This window comes from Temnothorax nylanderi, unplaced genomic scaffold (assembly GCF_030848795.1).
Source record: "Temnothorax nylanderi isolate EJ_2023f unplaced genomic scaffold, tnyl_v1.0 TNYL_tig0067_pilon, whole genome shotgun sequence".
NCBI classification, from domain to species: Eukaryota; Metazoa; Arthropoda; class Insecta; order Hymenoptera; family Formicidae; genus Temnothorax; species Temnothorax nylanderi.
Window position 1 is genome coordinate 478,423 of NW_027249129.1, and position 16,625 is coordinate 495,047.

Sequence of the window (16,625 nt, forward strand, 5' to 3'; positions counted from 1 at the left end):
AATCTTTAATGGTATTATTTTAACACGTGGTCACACGCGATAACAACGAACTGCTTCGGAATTGTTTGATAATTGTCAGCATAAATGCAGACGTTTCCGTACGTTAATTGATTACAGCGTTTAGTTGAACGTTATACTTTTCGAAATTCGATGAGAAAGAAGCAATGGAAAACCAACCGAGAAGAGAGTTTTGCCGTGGCCGTCGAGCGGTGTATTTCGGGAGGATAAAAAAGGAAGTGTGCGATACGATCTCGAAAGTTTTGCGAGAACCGTAAAGTGCCGCGAGTGCTCGAAGGCAGGGCGAACACAATTTCGTCGGTTATAAAAGTAATGCGATATCTCGTACGCGCGGCGGAATATGGAGGCGGCGTCCATTATGGGAAAAGCGCGGCGGCGGGAAGTAACGAAAAATTTAGTGCCAAGCGAGACTAATCATTTAGGAACTTTTTGCGACGGTACCCGCGGGAATAGGGGTAGCTTCCGCGCGGCGCGATATATTTTTCAATATTCGCGGAATCAGAGACGCGGAGTAGTAAAGTAAGATGATGGCTATTGAGAGGGTGTAGTATCTACTATTGCGCGATGCTTTCGATATTTGTACCAGTAGCTTTCTGGGCTTTATATTCAAATAAAACGTATCGAAAAGTTTTGCGACGGTGTTGTGTCTGAAACTTCATAAAACTTGTATCGAATATCATAAAAAAATGTATATATATGATATATAAGAGGATTTAAAACAAAAATCCGTTTTTACGGTAATTTTTATGGAATTTTATGATGGTCTTCGTGAATTTGAGATAAAAAATCCATTATACACAATTTAGTAAAAATTAGCTATTCTCAAGTGATTAATAATTTATTATGAAAAAAATGTATACTTTATTCGGTAAAATGTTACGAGTTTTGCATTTGTTAGAACTTCGAGTATCTTTTCCTTTGACAGAGATTCATAATCTCGTGTGGTGTTATTGTTAACATATTGCACAATGTATCTCGCATACATGAGTATGCGCTGGTTGCAATTAACGCCTACGTTCGTCTAAACGGGTGTACCGCAGAATTCAACGGTATCAACAGCGGCACTGCTCGTCAGACCCGCACGAGCTTCTCTTCAGCCGCAGATATCTATACTTACGCCAGACCGCTAATACCGTTGGTTGGCGTAATACAAATTGAAGCACACAACATGGTATTCGAACAGAGGAAATGGCAGCCGTACGACGGTAATCAGATGTCGGTATGACTTGCGGGCATGCCATTAAAAATTATCACAAATAAAGCACAACGCGAAGAGCGTGCCGGTGCGGCGTAGTCATAAAATTGTCAGCGTGTTACTATCTTACTTATAAGAAACACATGCCGACTATATTGTACAGTTGTACACGGATGGCGGCTATCGTCATGACAGATTTCCACTCTTTATCTTTGTTCGTCGAGTTTACTACTGTTAATAGTCTGTTCTAAACATGCCAAACCAGTTCCTCGCGTTTCTGCAGATCGTTTACATATTGCTGTTTTAAACGTACTCTTGTAATCAGCGCGATTCATCTATTACATTTTGTAGAAAAGGAGATTTTATACTTTACTTGGCAGATCGATATTTGATAACCTGTCTAGTAACAAGGAGTTAAATTGAATAGTTATCAAGTATTTTTTTTAAAGGATTTTATTAAGTTTAAGATCGAGATGGGAAATATTTATATAGAATGGTTTGCAATTTTACTTATCTACTAATAAAAACGAAATGATAAAGTAAAAAGTAAAAGTAGCAAAAGAGAGTAATGAAACGAAATTCTTTGAAGTAAAGTATGAAGTATATAGGATGAAACAGAGATATTAATCATAAAGGCAATGTGTGAATTCTTTTAACTTTATTATAATAAATATTCTGAATAAATTAGACTAATTACCTAGATAGCCCGCATGTCTAAAAGACATATTTAAGGCATCTTTAAAGCATCTTTTAGACATATGTATTTAAAAGACATCTTTTAGACATGTGTGTTGTCTGGATATATTATGCACATACGAAATATGTTATTAATATTTTATCGCAGTCTCTCTAAAGAACAATTATTTTTCTCATTTATTTAAAAATTTCTTCTCACGCTTTGAAGATAAGATTTCCTGCTATAAGGACAAGTGCTCGATAATGGATGATGTAATCGACTGCGCCAAATTACATTTCCCAGCGCGTTAGAAGTGCGAGAAGACCGAGGAAATGGAGGCGCCATAGAGTGCCTTATAATTTTATATCGATCACGTTCACGCGGTTTTTCTGTAATATACGGTAGGGAGAGATGACTTAGCACTATGTCTTCAAAGACGTTTTCAAGTTTTATTACTTTTTATGAAAAGTGAACGGTCAGGAATCCGTTTCGTATTATATATATTTATGACAACGCATAAATAATATCGCATGGCACGGCGACATTTATTTTTTTTGTATTTTATTATTCCAATATTAAATTATTTCGATTCTATATCAGTTGCAATTTGCGTCTGTTTTCGATAGCACGTTTTCGTTCAGTCAAATTAAAAAACCTCTTTGTTATATTCATCGCTTTGTACTCCAGTCTCTCTTCGCCCTTTTTTACTCCTTCCGTTTCTCGTAAAAACAATACGCTTCCAATCGTCAGACGATACCGACTGAAATCGATATATCCCGACTTACACTTTGTCTGCACTCCGATTACAATCATGATTCTCAGTCGATGCTTTTCGCGGCACTGTGTGAGAGAAATGCTGGTATTGTTTCTCCGTCTCGTGAAATTATTTCAGAGATGTATGAGAAACCGCATGCGTGTGCGGCATCCCGTAAATAAAGCGTATATTGCGTGTCATGAATGTACAAATTGCAATCACGACTCGGGAAGTCTTTTAAATAGTGTCTATATGCATAAAGGTGTCGATCGCGTACTCGTGTACTAATGAACGATGTAATGAACGATAGCGACAATGTTTTAATGGCAGAACTCATTCTCTCCGAGCTATCAAAGACACGTGTTTCGTTCATTACATTGGTCTGCGTTTCCGACCGTAATGCATTCTCGCTTCCATCACGTAAGAATGTTCTGGATAATGTTGTTACGCGTCTCTGCATAAGTCTTGGACGGTTATGTACGTACCTCATAAATCATAGCCAGAGTATAAGTATGTAGCGGAACTATCACTCAAATATAGATACTGCTAAGATAAACTTCGCGGAATGCCAATTGTTTCAACCTTTAGAGACATCGATCATTTCTGACTTATACAATTAAAAACGAAGATTGATTCGAGTTTCGGCGAACAAAGAGAAAAGAATTTCATTCCTCATATAAGTTTCTTTAAATTTTATTCAACGCTTTAATTATATTTGCATAATATTTTGTCGACATTATTAATTTTAAAGATATTTAATGCTAGAAAGTAAAAGTTGTTGGAATGATTGCTTTTTTTACTTGTCTTTTACAATCAACAACGAAGAATGCTTTTATTAGTTAGAATTATTGCTTTATTCTCGCGATTTTTTTCTTCTATCCTGAAATCAAACATCTGAAAGTTATTATACCGTCTTTTCTAACTCTCTTCGATTTGCAACGCGTGAGATAGTTATATTATTACGTCTTTTCCGACGCATGTTATTTCTGTAAGTCATAACCGCAATTGAACGCGGTGCAATTACGGAAAAGCAATCGATATCTCCGCTCGCGAGAGGATACACGTCCGATCGGTCATTACCTACCGATGATTTCTCTTGACTGTGCGCTCCTTCTCTTTCTTTCTCGGAAGGATAATTGACGCCCGGTCTATTATCCTTGCGAGTCACTCTCTTGATCAGTGACTTTACTTTCTCGTAGGACGACGACACGCACAATGGTGTCGTCGGTGCCGGTCGTCTATTTGCCTGGGTTATTCATGAGGGACCATCTTTCTCTTTTGCAGAGGCCGAATGCTGCGTCGGTGAGGCTGCCAGCGAGGCATGCTGGGAACCTTGTTACTGCGTCCTCCTGCAGGACGAGCAGACCCTCACGGCTTACAGGAGCGAGGATATGGCGGTGAGTACATTTTTCTCTAAAAGCCTTTCCGATTCCCCTGGATTTATCCATCCTGCGGCTGTTTCGCTCTCTCCCCAGCGCACACGCGACACTATCATAAGGCATGAGATGGATTTACACCGCTGCTGTTACATGTTTGTTTTCCGTAATGCGCGGTTTGTCAGTTCTCTTTCAGACACTATACCAGTGATTCTCATAGAATGTGTTGCTAAATTTTATAGATAATATATATTTATAAAAAAAATAATCACAAATTTTAGTGTGTGTTTTCTAATTCCATACATTTCAAATATTCACAGTATTGAAATATTATGTCAAGCTTATTGTTTCGCGAATATAATTTTATATAAGTCAAAGCTATCATAATTTTTCTCGAATCAAGGATCGCAACTAAATTTTTGCATTATTTCGTATTTTTGCGAACTTCAGTGAAGTTATTTGTGAAATTTATTGAAATTAATTTTAGTTTCGAAAGTTTGCTAATAAGTATCTTCTTGATACCCATTCCTCGTCCGTGTACGTGCAATAACTTTACAATACCTTTACAATGTCTTTACAATACCTTCAAATTGGCATATCGGAGAACCTGTTTGATCGCTGAGTAAAATGCCACGGCAAAGGGAGCGCCGACCTCTAATTCAATTAGAAAGTTTATACTCCGTTGACTGACACGAACGAACACGTGAACGCTTTGAAGACTACGGACTTCTGCCCGCAACCGCGGATCGTTGCGAATAACGTTGAAGATTATCCAGAATCGCCTCTTATACGTTCTACGGGACTCTTCGGTGATTCTCGAGTCCGATCAGTTGGTAGGAAAAACAATTCCTACCGACGGCGACGCGCGACGTGTCGCAGCACAGCAATTCGTGCTGCTTCGCGACGCTCTCGATGTTCCGTTCAGTTTATTTATAAACACACAATAACGCAATATTACACGCATGTACTTTTTATCAAGAAAATCATGAGTTGCACGAATTCGGTCCCGTAATCCCCGTGGACGTGTGTACTGAATATTTTGAGCTTAATTTCACTCGGTTCGGTGACCGTCGAATTCCGTCTGCGTGCGATGTCCGTTAACGGCGTTTTTAAATGCGAGGAAACAATTTGCCTTGAATATAACGCACTTAATCTGACGATAATCTAAAATATCGTAAATAGGAAATATCCTATATATTATATAGAGATGGGATATTCTATCTCTTCAGATATTGATACAAATAGCAAATATAGAGAATACATTCATTGCTTTTAGCTCTTGGCAAAGCAAATACATGAAGACACGCAAATGCCTTCTGGTTCCTAGCAACGCAAACACATAAAATCACCTGAGCTGTCACGAGAGCGTTAAACTTACAAGTTATGCGATTTACGGGCGGCTAAACTTTTCCTTTACGCTAGCAAAAGGTTGAAATAGAATTTCTTACGTGTAACAAATATTCTACGTTACTGAAAATTTATGCGACTATTTAATCGTGTGCACGACAGGTATCTTTAATCCTGTACTTCACGTTTAATTAACAGCTCGCAATCGTCCAATTTCATGTCCTATTGCTAATTCGTGCTCCGCGAAATTGAGACTCGGAGCAATAGACAAAAAGAATAAAGACGTAGATAACAAGACAGCGGATATTTCGTGTTTCGGAATCACTTCATTCCCTTGCGTCTTTCCGCTATCGTATCTCGAGCTTTCAATTCCTTTTTTTCTACCTCTAATCCCCCCGGAGTGTGAACTCCGACCATTACTTAGAGAAGCGTATTATCTTCAGTACACATAGCGAGAGCTACTTTCCTCCGATCCGAGACTTTCCCGTGCCGGCACGATTTAGGAGGTGTTCACACGATCGAATTATCAGTATATATCAGTGGATATATTGACATTCTTAACTACATGATATAATGTTTATCTATAGATTATGTTATATCTTATAGATTGTTATAGTAGATACCAATAAGGTTATAGACCTTATTGATACTATGTTTGCATTAATAATAATATCGATATGAAATTTTTATAAAAGATATAAAAAAGTATCAAATCTACGAAGAAATATTTCGAAAAGTTGATACACTATTGCTTATAATCTATTTTTCAATTTATTAAAAATAACTTTTCCTTATAATTTCATGCTTTTAAAATTTATGTTGAAAGGCAAAAACTTTACTAAGAGGTCTTTACTTTAAGTTGCTTTAAGCACAATAAATTTTGCAACACGGTGTATCCCCATGTTACTTTCACATACCGATGAAAGCTTAAGATGCCCAGGCTATAGTTGCAGAAACACCCGTGTTGTTCCGTCGTTTTGATTTTGTTGCGGCATGTTTTAGCTGACATAAATGGTAACCATTATGTATTTAGGGCTGTCTGAAACTCTCCCGGAATTTACTCCGCAGAACGCCTTCTTCCCTGCCTCACATTTCGCGTGAGAGAGATCTTCGCGAATTTATTCCTATATACCTCGCCGGTATTCAACAATCGTTCTATAGGGCGCTTTGAATTCCTTCTTTATGGAAAGGGATTTTTCTCGAACGAAAATGCCAACGTTAGCTTTTTACATTATTAGTCTCCTTCTCTTTTCTCGTTTTACAATTAATTAAAAAATACTATTTCTCTATTTTAAATATTCCTCTATTTTACGACTATTTATCAAATTGTATCATCAATGATATTTCACATTTATTTGAAGTAGGAAACGGGACGCTAGAGAATAATAAATTATTGAAATTATAAATAACTGCATTATGATATATTTAAATAATTATCTCCTTATCAACTTGAATTCGAATATGTTCCGTACGTTTTGAACTTTTAATTTAAATATAATTTGTTTACCATTTTGAGATCGATAACGCAGAATAATACACAAATCGCAGGATCGAGTCTCTCAAGTAATGAAAAGCTGTGTTATATCGATTATGTATCCACAGTCATGCAATATTTTAATAGCGTTAGATTTCTCGAGAATAATCGTACCGTATTTTTACAATCAGCTGAATCTCACCACATAATTGACTTTTGTTAATCAAGTTCTTTCTTACCGCATTATTATCGCAAAATGTTTATTTTTTTTGGTAATTTTAAATTCCGTTATTTATGTTTTGTTCTGCTTGTAATTCATAAGCACATTTACAATTAGCAGCTCGGATGACACAGAAATTATTACCGCGAAGGGAAAGTAAATTCACGAATGGAATACGTTAGACGGTTCACGATGGACTTGTAGATGCAGCTCCTTGGTCATTGACAATCTTGTCAAGTAGGAGTCGGAAGTTGGTATAGAAGTTCGATAGTCAAAGGTCTGAATGCACGATCGCACGCGCGTGCCCTGTCGTTGTCGGCATTACGCGAGGTACCTGCATGCTACCGTCGTCACTATATAACGAGAAACCGGAATTCAAATCCCATTCAGTGAATCGTTCTCTGAAACGCTACCTTCTCGTACAGCCAGAAGCTCTTGTAAATCCCCAGAGTTCGTCCTTAACCCTCGAGAAACTCCCGCGATACGCGATGTCGCATGTCGGATTAGTTAATTCGAATGTGTCGTGCCAAGCGAACTTGTCTTCGTAAATGGCTATATTTCTGTTTTTTTTAATCGTCTGAACTGTATTTTTATACATTTTTCAATCTGATTTTTAATTTCATCAACGTTATTCGCGGTCTGTATCTGTCCGAATCAGCTTTTCAATGCTTTATTTATTTTCCATAGTATACATTTTTTAGAATCTTTTCTTTAATTATATTCTATTCAAATTTCTGTTTGATTTAATATTTATCTTATGCGGTCTCACTCTTGCGCGATCAAAAATTTGTCAGACAAAATATTCAAAATAGAAATTATCTCGTAAATTTTTTGGAAACTACTTTTAAAACTGTTTTATAAATTCTTGAATCTATTTAATAAAATACTTTCCATGTCAAATCAAACGTTTAATGTGAAGAGCAGCTTTACAAAAATTTACATTTGGATTTCTGTACATCGACTACATTATTCATATATCTTGAACGGACTTTTTTTAGATGAAATCTTTATCACGATACGATAGATAAGAGAATGGATGTGTAAACCTAATTTAAACTTTATTTAAACCCGACAATTCGCCCGAATCATACATACATGAAATCTCGCTCATGAAGATTTCGGTAGGTTTCGCATAGCGTAGTCTGTTACAGGAACAGTCTTCCAAGCATTTCAGCATATTGCGAAACAGACGCGGGACCTTGATTAGTACCTTCGTCGTGTACTCAGTTCCTTACTTTGAGAACTTGCTTTCTCATCTCGTGCCGCTTCAGTCTTGTCTCCCTTCCGTCCGTCGGCTGTCGCCGTCTTCGTCTTCGCGAGCTTCATGTAGTCACTCGCACATCTCCACTACCGTGCCTTGTTATTACTAAATTAAGACAAGCGCCCTAACCCTCCCTCTCCCGCTATCTCTTCGTCCTTTCCTTCCTTCCACGTATAATCACATTCAAGGGATCCAGGAACACGACTCTGCTTCGTTATTTACTGCTGAGGTCAGCTCGAAGGAACGGGGTTAACGGCCATTGAAAGATTTTTTTTCAAACTAGTTTTTTTCTCTTCCGGGATAAAGTTTAAAAATAGAATTGAAATTCTGTAGCTAATATTTTTCTATTGCAAGTCATCAAAACAAAATAGAATTTTTATTTCCAGAAAATACGAAGATAAAAAATTAAAGATATCTTAAGATAAAGATAAAAGAAAGCGCGTATTTGAACTCGAAAATTAAGTAATACATACATGAGAGTAGGAAAAATTGAAATTACTTGTAACAAATTACAATTAATTATAACAAAGGAATAAAAAATTCAGCTTTTAACTATGTATCAGAGAAGAAGTAAATAACAGAAACCAGCTGCTTTCTAAAATCAGATATGTGAATTAATTAGAATTCTATTAAGATTACAAGAATTTCACAACACTTGGAATCTTATTACGATTTCTTGCACTTTTGTTACACCGTTTTTTACGACGTAACGATTTATCTTCTGCTGTTCCGGAATTGCGGCAGCTCTCAAAAGGCAAAGCATTTGTTATTGCTTTGATCCATTAGCGCTGACTTGATAGTTATAAGTTGGATATGAAGCGCTCTCGCTGAGGGTCTGGACCATCGCAACCTTTTCGTTGTGTAACACGAAACAAAGGAGATGTAAATAACGCAGATTAGGGTAAACGCAAAAAAGAGACCACGGTAAGGTGAGCAAGAGAGTATCGCACATGCTTAATTTACCGAATGAAGGGCTACATATATATTGCGTCGTATAGACAGCTTCGTTGATTAACATTTTCTCGATATAGCTTAATTTTAATTAGGTTAATTTAATCGGATTGTTTCAATGTAATTTAATTTTAATTTTAATTTTTAATTTTAAGGAAACTTTTAGGAAGAACTTTCTCACGACAATTATTTTAATTTCGCGATCTTTTAATGACACTATTTAAATATTCTTCCGGTAATGGAAGACGCATTTGCATTTTTTTTCTGACTGTAGATTTGACGATGGCTTATTATATTATTATTCGCCCCGATTTATGCATTGCGGTTAAACTCTTCGATGCGCACGACCAAATCTGATCCATTCTGGCGATAAATTATGCGCAGGGTGTCTCGAAAGATAGCGCGCACCCTCTCTGTGCTTTCATCCCTCGATAATGGCTCCCTTGATGCACCCAAGGACATCTTCCTTGCCTTCCATCTACGCCAACCAATCACATTTCTCTCTGAGTCCCTAAAGCGCCTATTTCCAGTTACACCGGCTACTATCATGGAAATTTTTCGAAGTAATGATTAACTAGATATACATATATTTTCTTCATCTAAAAATATATTTTTTACAGAAATTATAGGATTTATTTAGTAGGACATATAGTGTTTATATGTCCATCCAAGAAATTTTGTTAAAAAATATTTAGATGAGTTTTGTAGTATAATGTCAATTTGTTTTCAATATTATTATTTTTTATTTATTTTGATGATTACTTACAAAATAAAATATATTATAAAAATAGATCGATTACGTATCTATTCAGAGAAGAAAGTTTAATTAATTTCTATAAATCATAGATCTTGCAAATCTCGCGAGTGATAGGTATACTGCCCAATATAACTTTGTAATAATCAATTTATATTATAACTTATTTAATTGAATTTCTCGGTATAATATATCTTCGTCATCCGTTTGTCTTTTTGCATATAAACGATATCCTATGAGGGTAATACATCGACTTTATGCGTTTAAAGCGGTGTACCAAGTTCTCACAATCAACGTGTAATTAATAAATCAACGATGCGATCCAAATCTATACTGCAATAATTCTTATACGTGAAAATATGTTTCGATTCGCTTCTCCTGCGGCACGTTTTCGCTCAGCAAGTTGCATGAATTCAATGAATCGTGTGTTCATACTTGTCACGTACGGGGCACGCGATAAAGAAAATGCAACCCCGTCTACAGAATCTTGGCAGAGAGGGAGGAGTCAATGGGGTGCTTTTATGTATTAAGTCGCTGACTCTCTCCCTTTTTCGCTCTTTTACTTCCCACTTCCCGTTTTCTGTCCCGTCTCGTTTATGAGTACTCGTCTAAACGTGAGACGAATTAAGTACTCGCGATTAAATATGTCTCTGTCTCTTTGACGTAGTCCGATTTATTTCCTTTACTATCATTCACGATTTATTTGTTTTCGTTTCTTATCTGTATATCGCCGTATTTAATTTATCTCAGAACTTGTCGTATTTTTCCTCTTATGAATACATAGTTATATTTCCGATTAACAAACGACAATGAACTGTTCTTAATTGACATTTTATATGATTTTATCTTTCTTTACGTTGTTTTCTTCATAACATTATACATATGTTGGTTAAAAATACATCAGTAAAATTAAAGTCGAGAGTTAATGGGACATTAAATGATTATTTGTATAATCACAGACTCTCTCTATTGTTTTTTTTAAAAGCTTCATCATGTAATGAACGCCTTCAGTAATATTTTATAATACCGTTATAAAATAGCTTTCAGATTTATACATAATGGTGCATTTTATTGCACAAGACAGATTATGCAAATTAATTTTACAAACTTTTGTTTTATTAACGAACTCTTAAATAAACTTGTAATTCTCTTCCCCTTGAAATCACAAACTTGGAAAATGAAATTTATCACACATTATTAATATTTAATATATACTCCGATCTTCCGATCTCCAATACGACCACAGACACATTTTTTCTTTTTTAGCTAATATTCTCCCTCAAATTGTTTGCCTTGTGCCTTCTCGTTTGCCGCGTTATTAAATTTTTCTTTCGGGGCATTCCAACCAGAAGCATTCCAGAAGGAAGCACCTTATAAACTGGATATGATACAAAGGCATTGCCTGACGAGTGATACTTTGATCTTCGTTTCCTCGAGGCGCATCTTATTTTGCGTTACACGCACGAATTGATCAACGAGGTATCACTGGTGGATCAGAATCGTTTCAGCCGATCGTCTATCCCCTTCGAGAAAGAGATCTCATCTTCCCGTGAAGTCGGAACCGTTTGTTCGTCTCGTCCTTCATCGACCGGCGCGGCGTGGCGCGCCGTTTGCACTCTCGTTCGACCCTTTTTTTTTCCCAGAAGCGGAAGCTTACAGGATCGGAGGCATGGAAAGTATTTTCGGTGTGAGGAGTTTTTCTCAGGTTCTCTCGCGTAGACTATCCGAGACGTACGTATCTCGCGTACCTCGTGAAAGGGATCCTAGGAGGATTCGGGGCTAAGGACCTCCTCGACTCCCCCGCTAGAATAAATCGACTTCGCCCTTTCGTATCACCTTCGAGCTCCTCTTGCCTCCAGAATCACCCTTGAGAGTGGGCGGAGTCCGACGAGCTCAGAAATTCGTTGGACCACGGCAGTTAGAGCGAGCGAGAGAGAGAGAGAGAGAGAGAGAGAGAGAGAGAGAGAGAGAGAGAGAGAGAGAGAGAGAGAGAGAGAGAGAGAGAGAGAGAGAGAGAGAGAGAGAGAGAGAGAGCCTGTCGGAGGAAAGGCTTGTAAATCTGGAAAGCTTGTTTAACTCCGGCCGCCTAGTAATACTTGGACGGGGATGTCGCTTGTAATTAACGGGGGTGAAAACTCATTATAAATTGTAATTGAGGGCATTACGCGATAGTGTCTGAAATATATATATTGACCATCTCCATCTGTTATCATATTCCGTCTTCCGGTCGCGCGATGGGAATAACATCTATTGCTTCATTTCGGCTCGTGATGGCGCCCGAAGGTATCTGTTAAGACAATTTATTGTTAAGAAGTAAAATAAGCTTAAACTTTTGCGTAACTTTACAACTTTCACTTTTACGCAAAGTCGTATATATGCGATCTCTTCAAAATAATTCAATAATATTGAAATATATATTTAACATGTAAAACAAATATGAAATGAACAACAACTTATACATCTTGCCATATGAATAAATTAATTTGGGAAACATAAGAGGAAATAAATCTTTTTGTAAAGAGTGGATATTCCTATGTGATAATATCAAGATATTAGATATCCATTCTACATTACAGTCTCTTTTGTAATAATTTCTCTTTTTCTCTACGAAGCTTTGACATTTTACATGGAAGGAATGAAAGGAGCGTAAGTGGAATTTATGCATAAAAGGAGATAATCTACAGATTTCGTAGTACACGCCGGAAAAGGGAAAGATTCGGTATTATATTACCTCGGATTAAGGGGTTTTCCTAAGAAGATTTGGATTAGAATCAAAAGAGAGAATTTTCTTCTGCAAACGCATATACTCGCGCACAAAAACCTTTACTATATTAAGCTATATAGAATTCCTACATTTTATAAGTAGTTACGTATCTCTCTTGCGCGTATCTATGTATTTAAAAATCAACCCCATCGCGACGTGGACTTGTGAAAATTACAGATGCGCAATTTGCATGTTATACGGGATAATTTTAGAACACACGGCGCACAGAAAGTAACTCTGCATACATTATTCATGGGCAGACGAACGCTTGACTTTCAACTAGCTAATTTTTAACATAATCTGTTTTGCAACGAAAATTATTAAACATTGTCACATAATTGATTACTGCGATTGTATTATATCCCAAAGAGTCAATTGACATCGCGCAATTCGTCGAATTTATTAGTCACACGATTATCTGTTAAACAGTTAAACTATATTGGAGCAACAGAATCACATGTTGCAGTCAAAATCCGTTCTGTATCGTTTTATCGCTCGTAATAATTTGTCACACTCTTATGCCATCCGTTGCTGATTAAACGACTTCATCCAGTATAATCTCTTTGCTATATTATTCACTGCTCACTGTATTATTAAGAACATTAAATCCACTAATCTCGGAGAGACCACCCCGAATGAGATAGAACGTTACCGCCACGCAATAATCTCTTCGGCTTAATGCCAGCGGTGTGTACCAAAGAGCATACACAGTCGGAAGCTTAACCGTTAGACGCGCGCGAGGGGCCGCGGGGAGGGATCAGAAGGTCACGGTATTTCGTGGTTCGAAAATTGAGGGGGTGCTTGTGGAGAAACGGTAGCAATGGGGTGCATTTATATAAGGTCTGCCTCGAGCATCGCGCCGGCGAACAAGAGGGAGTAAAAATAAGCCGGATGGGATATTATCGAGCTGATAGGAAGGTCGGTATTTTATTCGCGGTACACGTTTTTTTCTTTGTTTAGCGTTATAACGTCGGTGCATTGACGCAGAAAACTCGAGTTGCATTGTGTGTACCTACTTATTGTGAATAGGTAAAATAATTTTCGTGTTAAATTTTTTAGAGCGTTATTATTGTGTAAAATTTGTCATATAAAAGATGTCGGGCTAGTCGATAAAAATTGTACAGAAATTTTCATCATTTTCAAGTTATTTTACTCGTAATATAATTATCTTTTCAAATTTTTCTTTGTAAATTTCTATTAAAAATAAAGACACTTTAAAAACGGCTAGGGCAAAGTTGAAAAGACGAGGCCAATAGCCACTCGACTTGCTCCATTTTTTTGTTACTCGAAGTATCTCTTCAGAAATTCAGAGTAGCTCGCAGCACTTTTTAATGAGACTTACCCTTAGTAGCACGGATTTTGGTAAACTATCCGCAAAAAAACCTCTTCAACTCAGCCGTTGTCATGGTCGAACGAAGATGACAAGAATATACATCCGCAAAAAACACATGATTAACTTTTTGTTTCGTACAACATTTCAGAGATTTCAGAAATCCATTTGTATATACAATTCTAACAAGAAAGTGTTTTCTGTAAAAATTATCAGTTGACAGAAGGAATGTCGGTAGCATTTTTCAACTGCATTGAAATATCTTCTTTAAAATCATATACTGATTTATGCAGTTTACAGATGACCAGTAAAATGACAAAGATGTTAACAGTATATATCTATTCGGATGTTCTATATCGACCTTTATAGGAGTTTACGGAGAATATTTCTCTCATGAAAAAAGTATATCATTTGTCTATAAAGAGACGTGCTCCTGTTATCAGTCGATACTGCTCGTTGTTTATTGGCTTTATTTAGAGGATTGCACGAGCGAGAAATACCAGTTGCTCCACTTCTCTGAACGACTGAAGTAGCATCTCGTTAGGAATTCACGCAGTCCTACATCTATCTTTCTCCTTCTTTTTCCCCGTCGCGCTTTGTCTGTTCTTCTCAAAAGCTCTCCTTTCAGCGAGTTCGTCGCGCGACGTAAACGAAGCTTTCAGTAAATATATAAGCATTCCGCAGCAAACTTTTCACTTTCGAGCTGAAGAATCGTTTTCTCTCTCTTTCTCTTTCTCTCCTACCTTCCTTCCTTTCTTCTCTCTCGAAAGAAAACGAATCGTGATGACCCGAACTGCAGTAGCGGCAGAGAGAAAAAAGAGCTCGACAATAAGAGCTGCGTTGGACAAATGTACCGTCAGAAGCACACGACGATCCCTCGTGGTCGAGCGCATTGGGCGATTTTACAATGCGCTGTAAACATGAAGTTTGGTCGCGAGCATTCTGATGCTAAGCATTTTCATGAAGTGGCATTTTAGCGTTTGTACACTGCGAAAGTTGCACAACGCGTACACACGTACCGTCGCGACTCTCTCTCTCTTTCTCTCTGGTTTGCTTGGACATGCAAAGTGCTTTGGAACTATCGCGACTCGTTGCAAATTGCAGACGTTGCGAAACTAAAAAGACTACATCTACAATTCGCAAAATGTGCTTTTCAGAGTTGCCGTTTCACTTTCGCTCCTTTATTTCAAAAGTATGTAGATTACACAAGAAGTACCATATTGAAACTTTTTGCCTCAACACCGTTTAGTGGTCATTATTCTGTCAGGCAGCTTGCGTCAAGACTAAAATATCTTGAGAAACATTTCCCTTCTCTTTCGCTCCTTTGTCATCGTGAGATTCCCGTTATTTGACGAAACTTTTTCAATTAGTCGATGTCAAGAATGACGGCATAAGAATAGACAGTGAACAGGCAAGAAAACCCGGCACGATAAATGGTCACGAGCATGTCCTATTATTATCCTGGCTGAGAGACATTTCCGGGACGCGAATCGATTTCAGCGAGCGTTACCGCTAGATCGATAACCGGAGAAAAGGGAACATACGTGCCAAGCGCATAATCAGATCGGCCGAATCGAGACTGATCGATATGGATGGAACGCGGAACGATCTCAGCAGCCTAAGCACGTTCACGAAGGTCAATCCGAATCGAATTAAGTTCAAGAGACACGAAATTGTTCTCTTCGATCACGTTTTGCAATCTAACAAGTATGTTGTTTCTGGATGAAAGTAGTTAGTGGTAAAATGATGGTATAAGCGATATTTTGTTTATTCAGTTTTTGTGATAGTATATAATGTAAGATATTGTTACTGACGTTCCAGTGTTAATTGATGATCGGTCTTATGTTATTTATTTATTTCTATGAAAAATGGCAAATACTATTTAGACACTAAATGCATTTTTTAACGCGATAACAGCAAAAAGTAAGCTATATACTTTTAAGAAAGAAGAGAGGTTTCTGAAAGCCAATCTTTTTCTCCTAAGACCTGTAAAAGAATGCAGACAGGGACAATGACTTTGCAAACCATAAATTATGAGAGAGGCTGGTGGACGGTTAATTATAATGATCCTTAAAGCTTTCATTGCTATTAGAGGAGCGACGCCGCGTACTATACTGACGCCGACGGTAGATACTTAAGATGTAATACTTTTCCGCCTTCGGTGATGCCGGCGGCGCATTAAATCGTTCCACTGTGTTTTATTGCGTCGAATTAAAGGCTAGCGATTAATGTCGGACCAGCGCGTTTCCATAGCATAAACGTAGCGCGCAAAGTATACGCGGAGAACATGCGCATTCATAGCGCACGTCAAATGAATTTCGCCGGACGTATGTTACGCGCATGCCCGTACAAAAAACGAAACGGTTAATGAAGGCCTGAAAGAGAATTTCGCAAGGCGGTCATAACTCATTTTCGGGGGAACAGCGCGCGTTCTTCATTTTTTGACCCTTCTCATTTGTAACGGTTCCGCAATTATCGCGGCGCGAAAACTTCTTGTCGTCGTCG

General features: G+C 37.5%; 1 protein-coding gene across 2 annotated transcripts in view; it reads left to right on the forward strand.

Annotated features, from left to right (window-relative positions):
• The window catches only part of Raskol (Ras GTPase-activating protein raskol), a 219,324-nt gene that overhangs the window by 27,788 nt on the left and 174,911 nt on the right, over nucleotides 1-16,625 (forward strand). For both annotated transcript variants that reach the window (XM_071708394.1, XM_071708396.1), the window contains exon 3: nucleotides 3,928-4,040. In XM_071708394.1, the coding sequence (XP_071564495.1) occupies nucleotides 3,928-4,040 (113 nt within the window). The remainder of the gene's footprint in view (nucleotides 1-3,927; nucleotides 4,041-16,625) is intronic.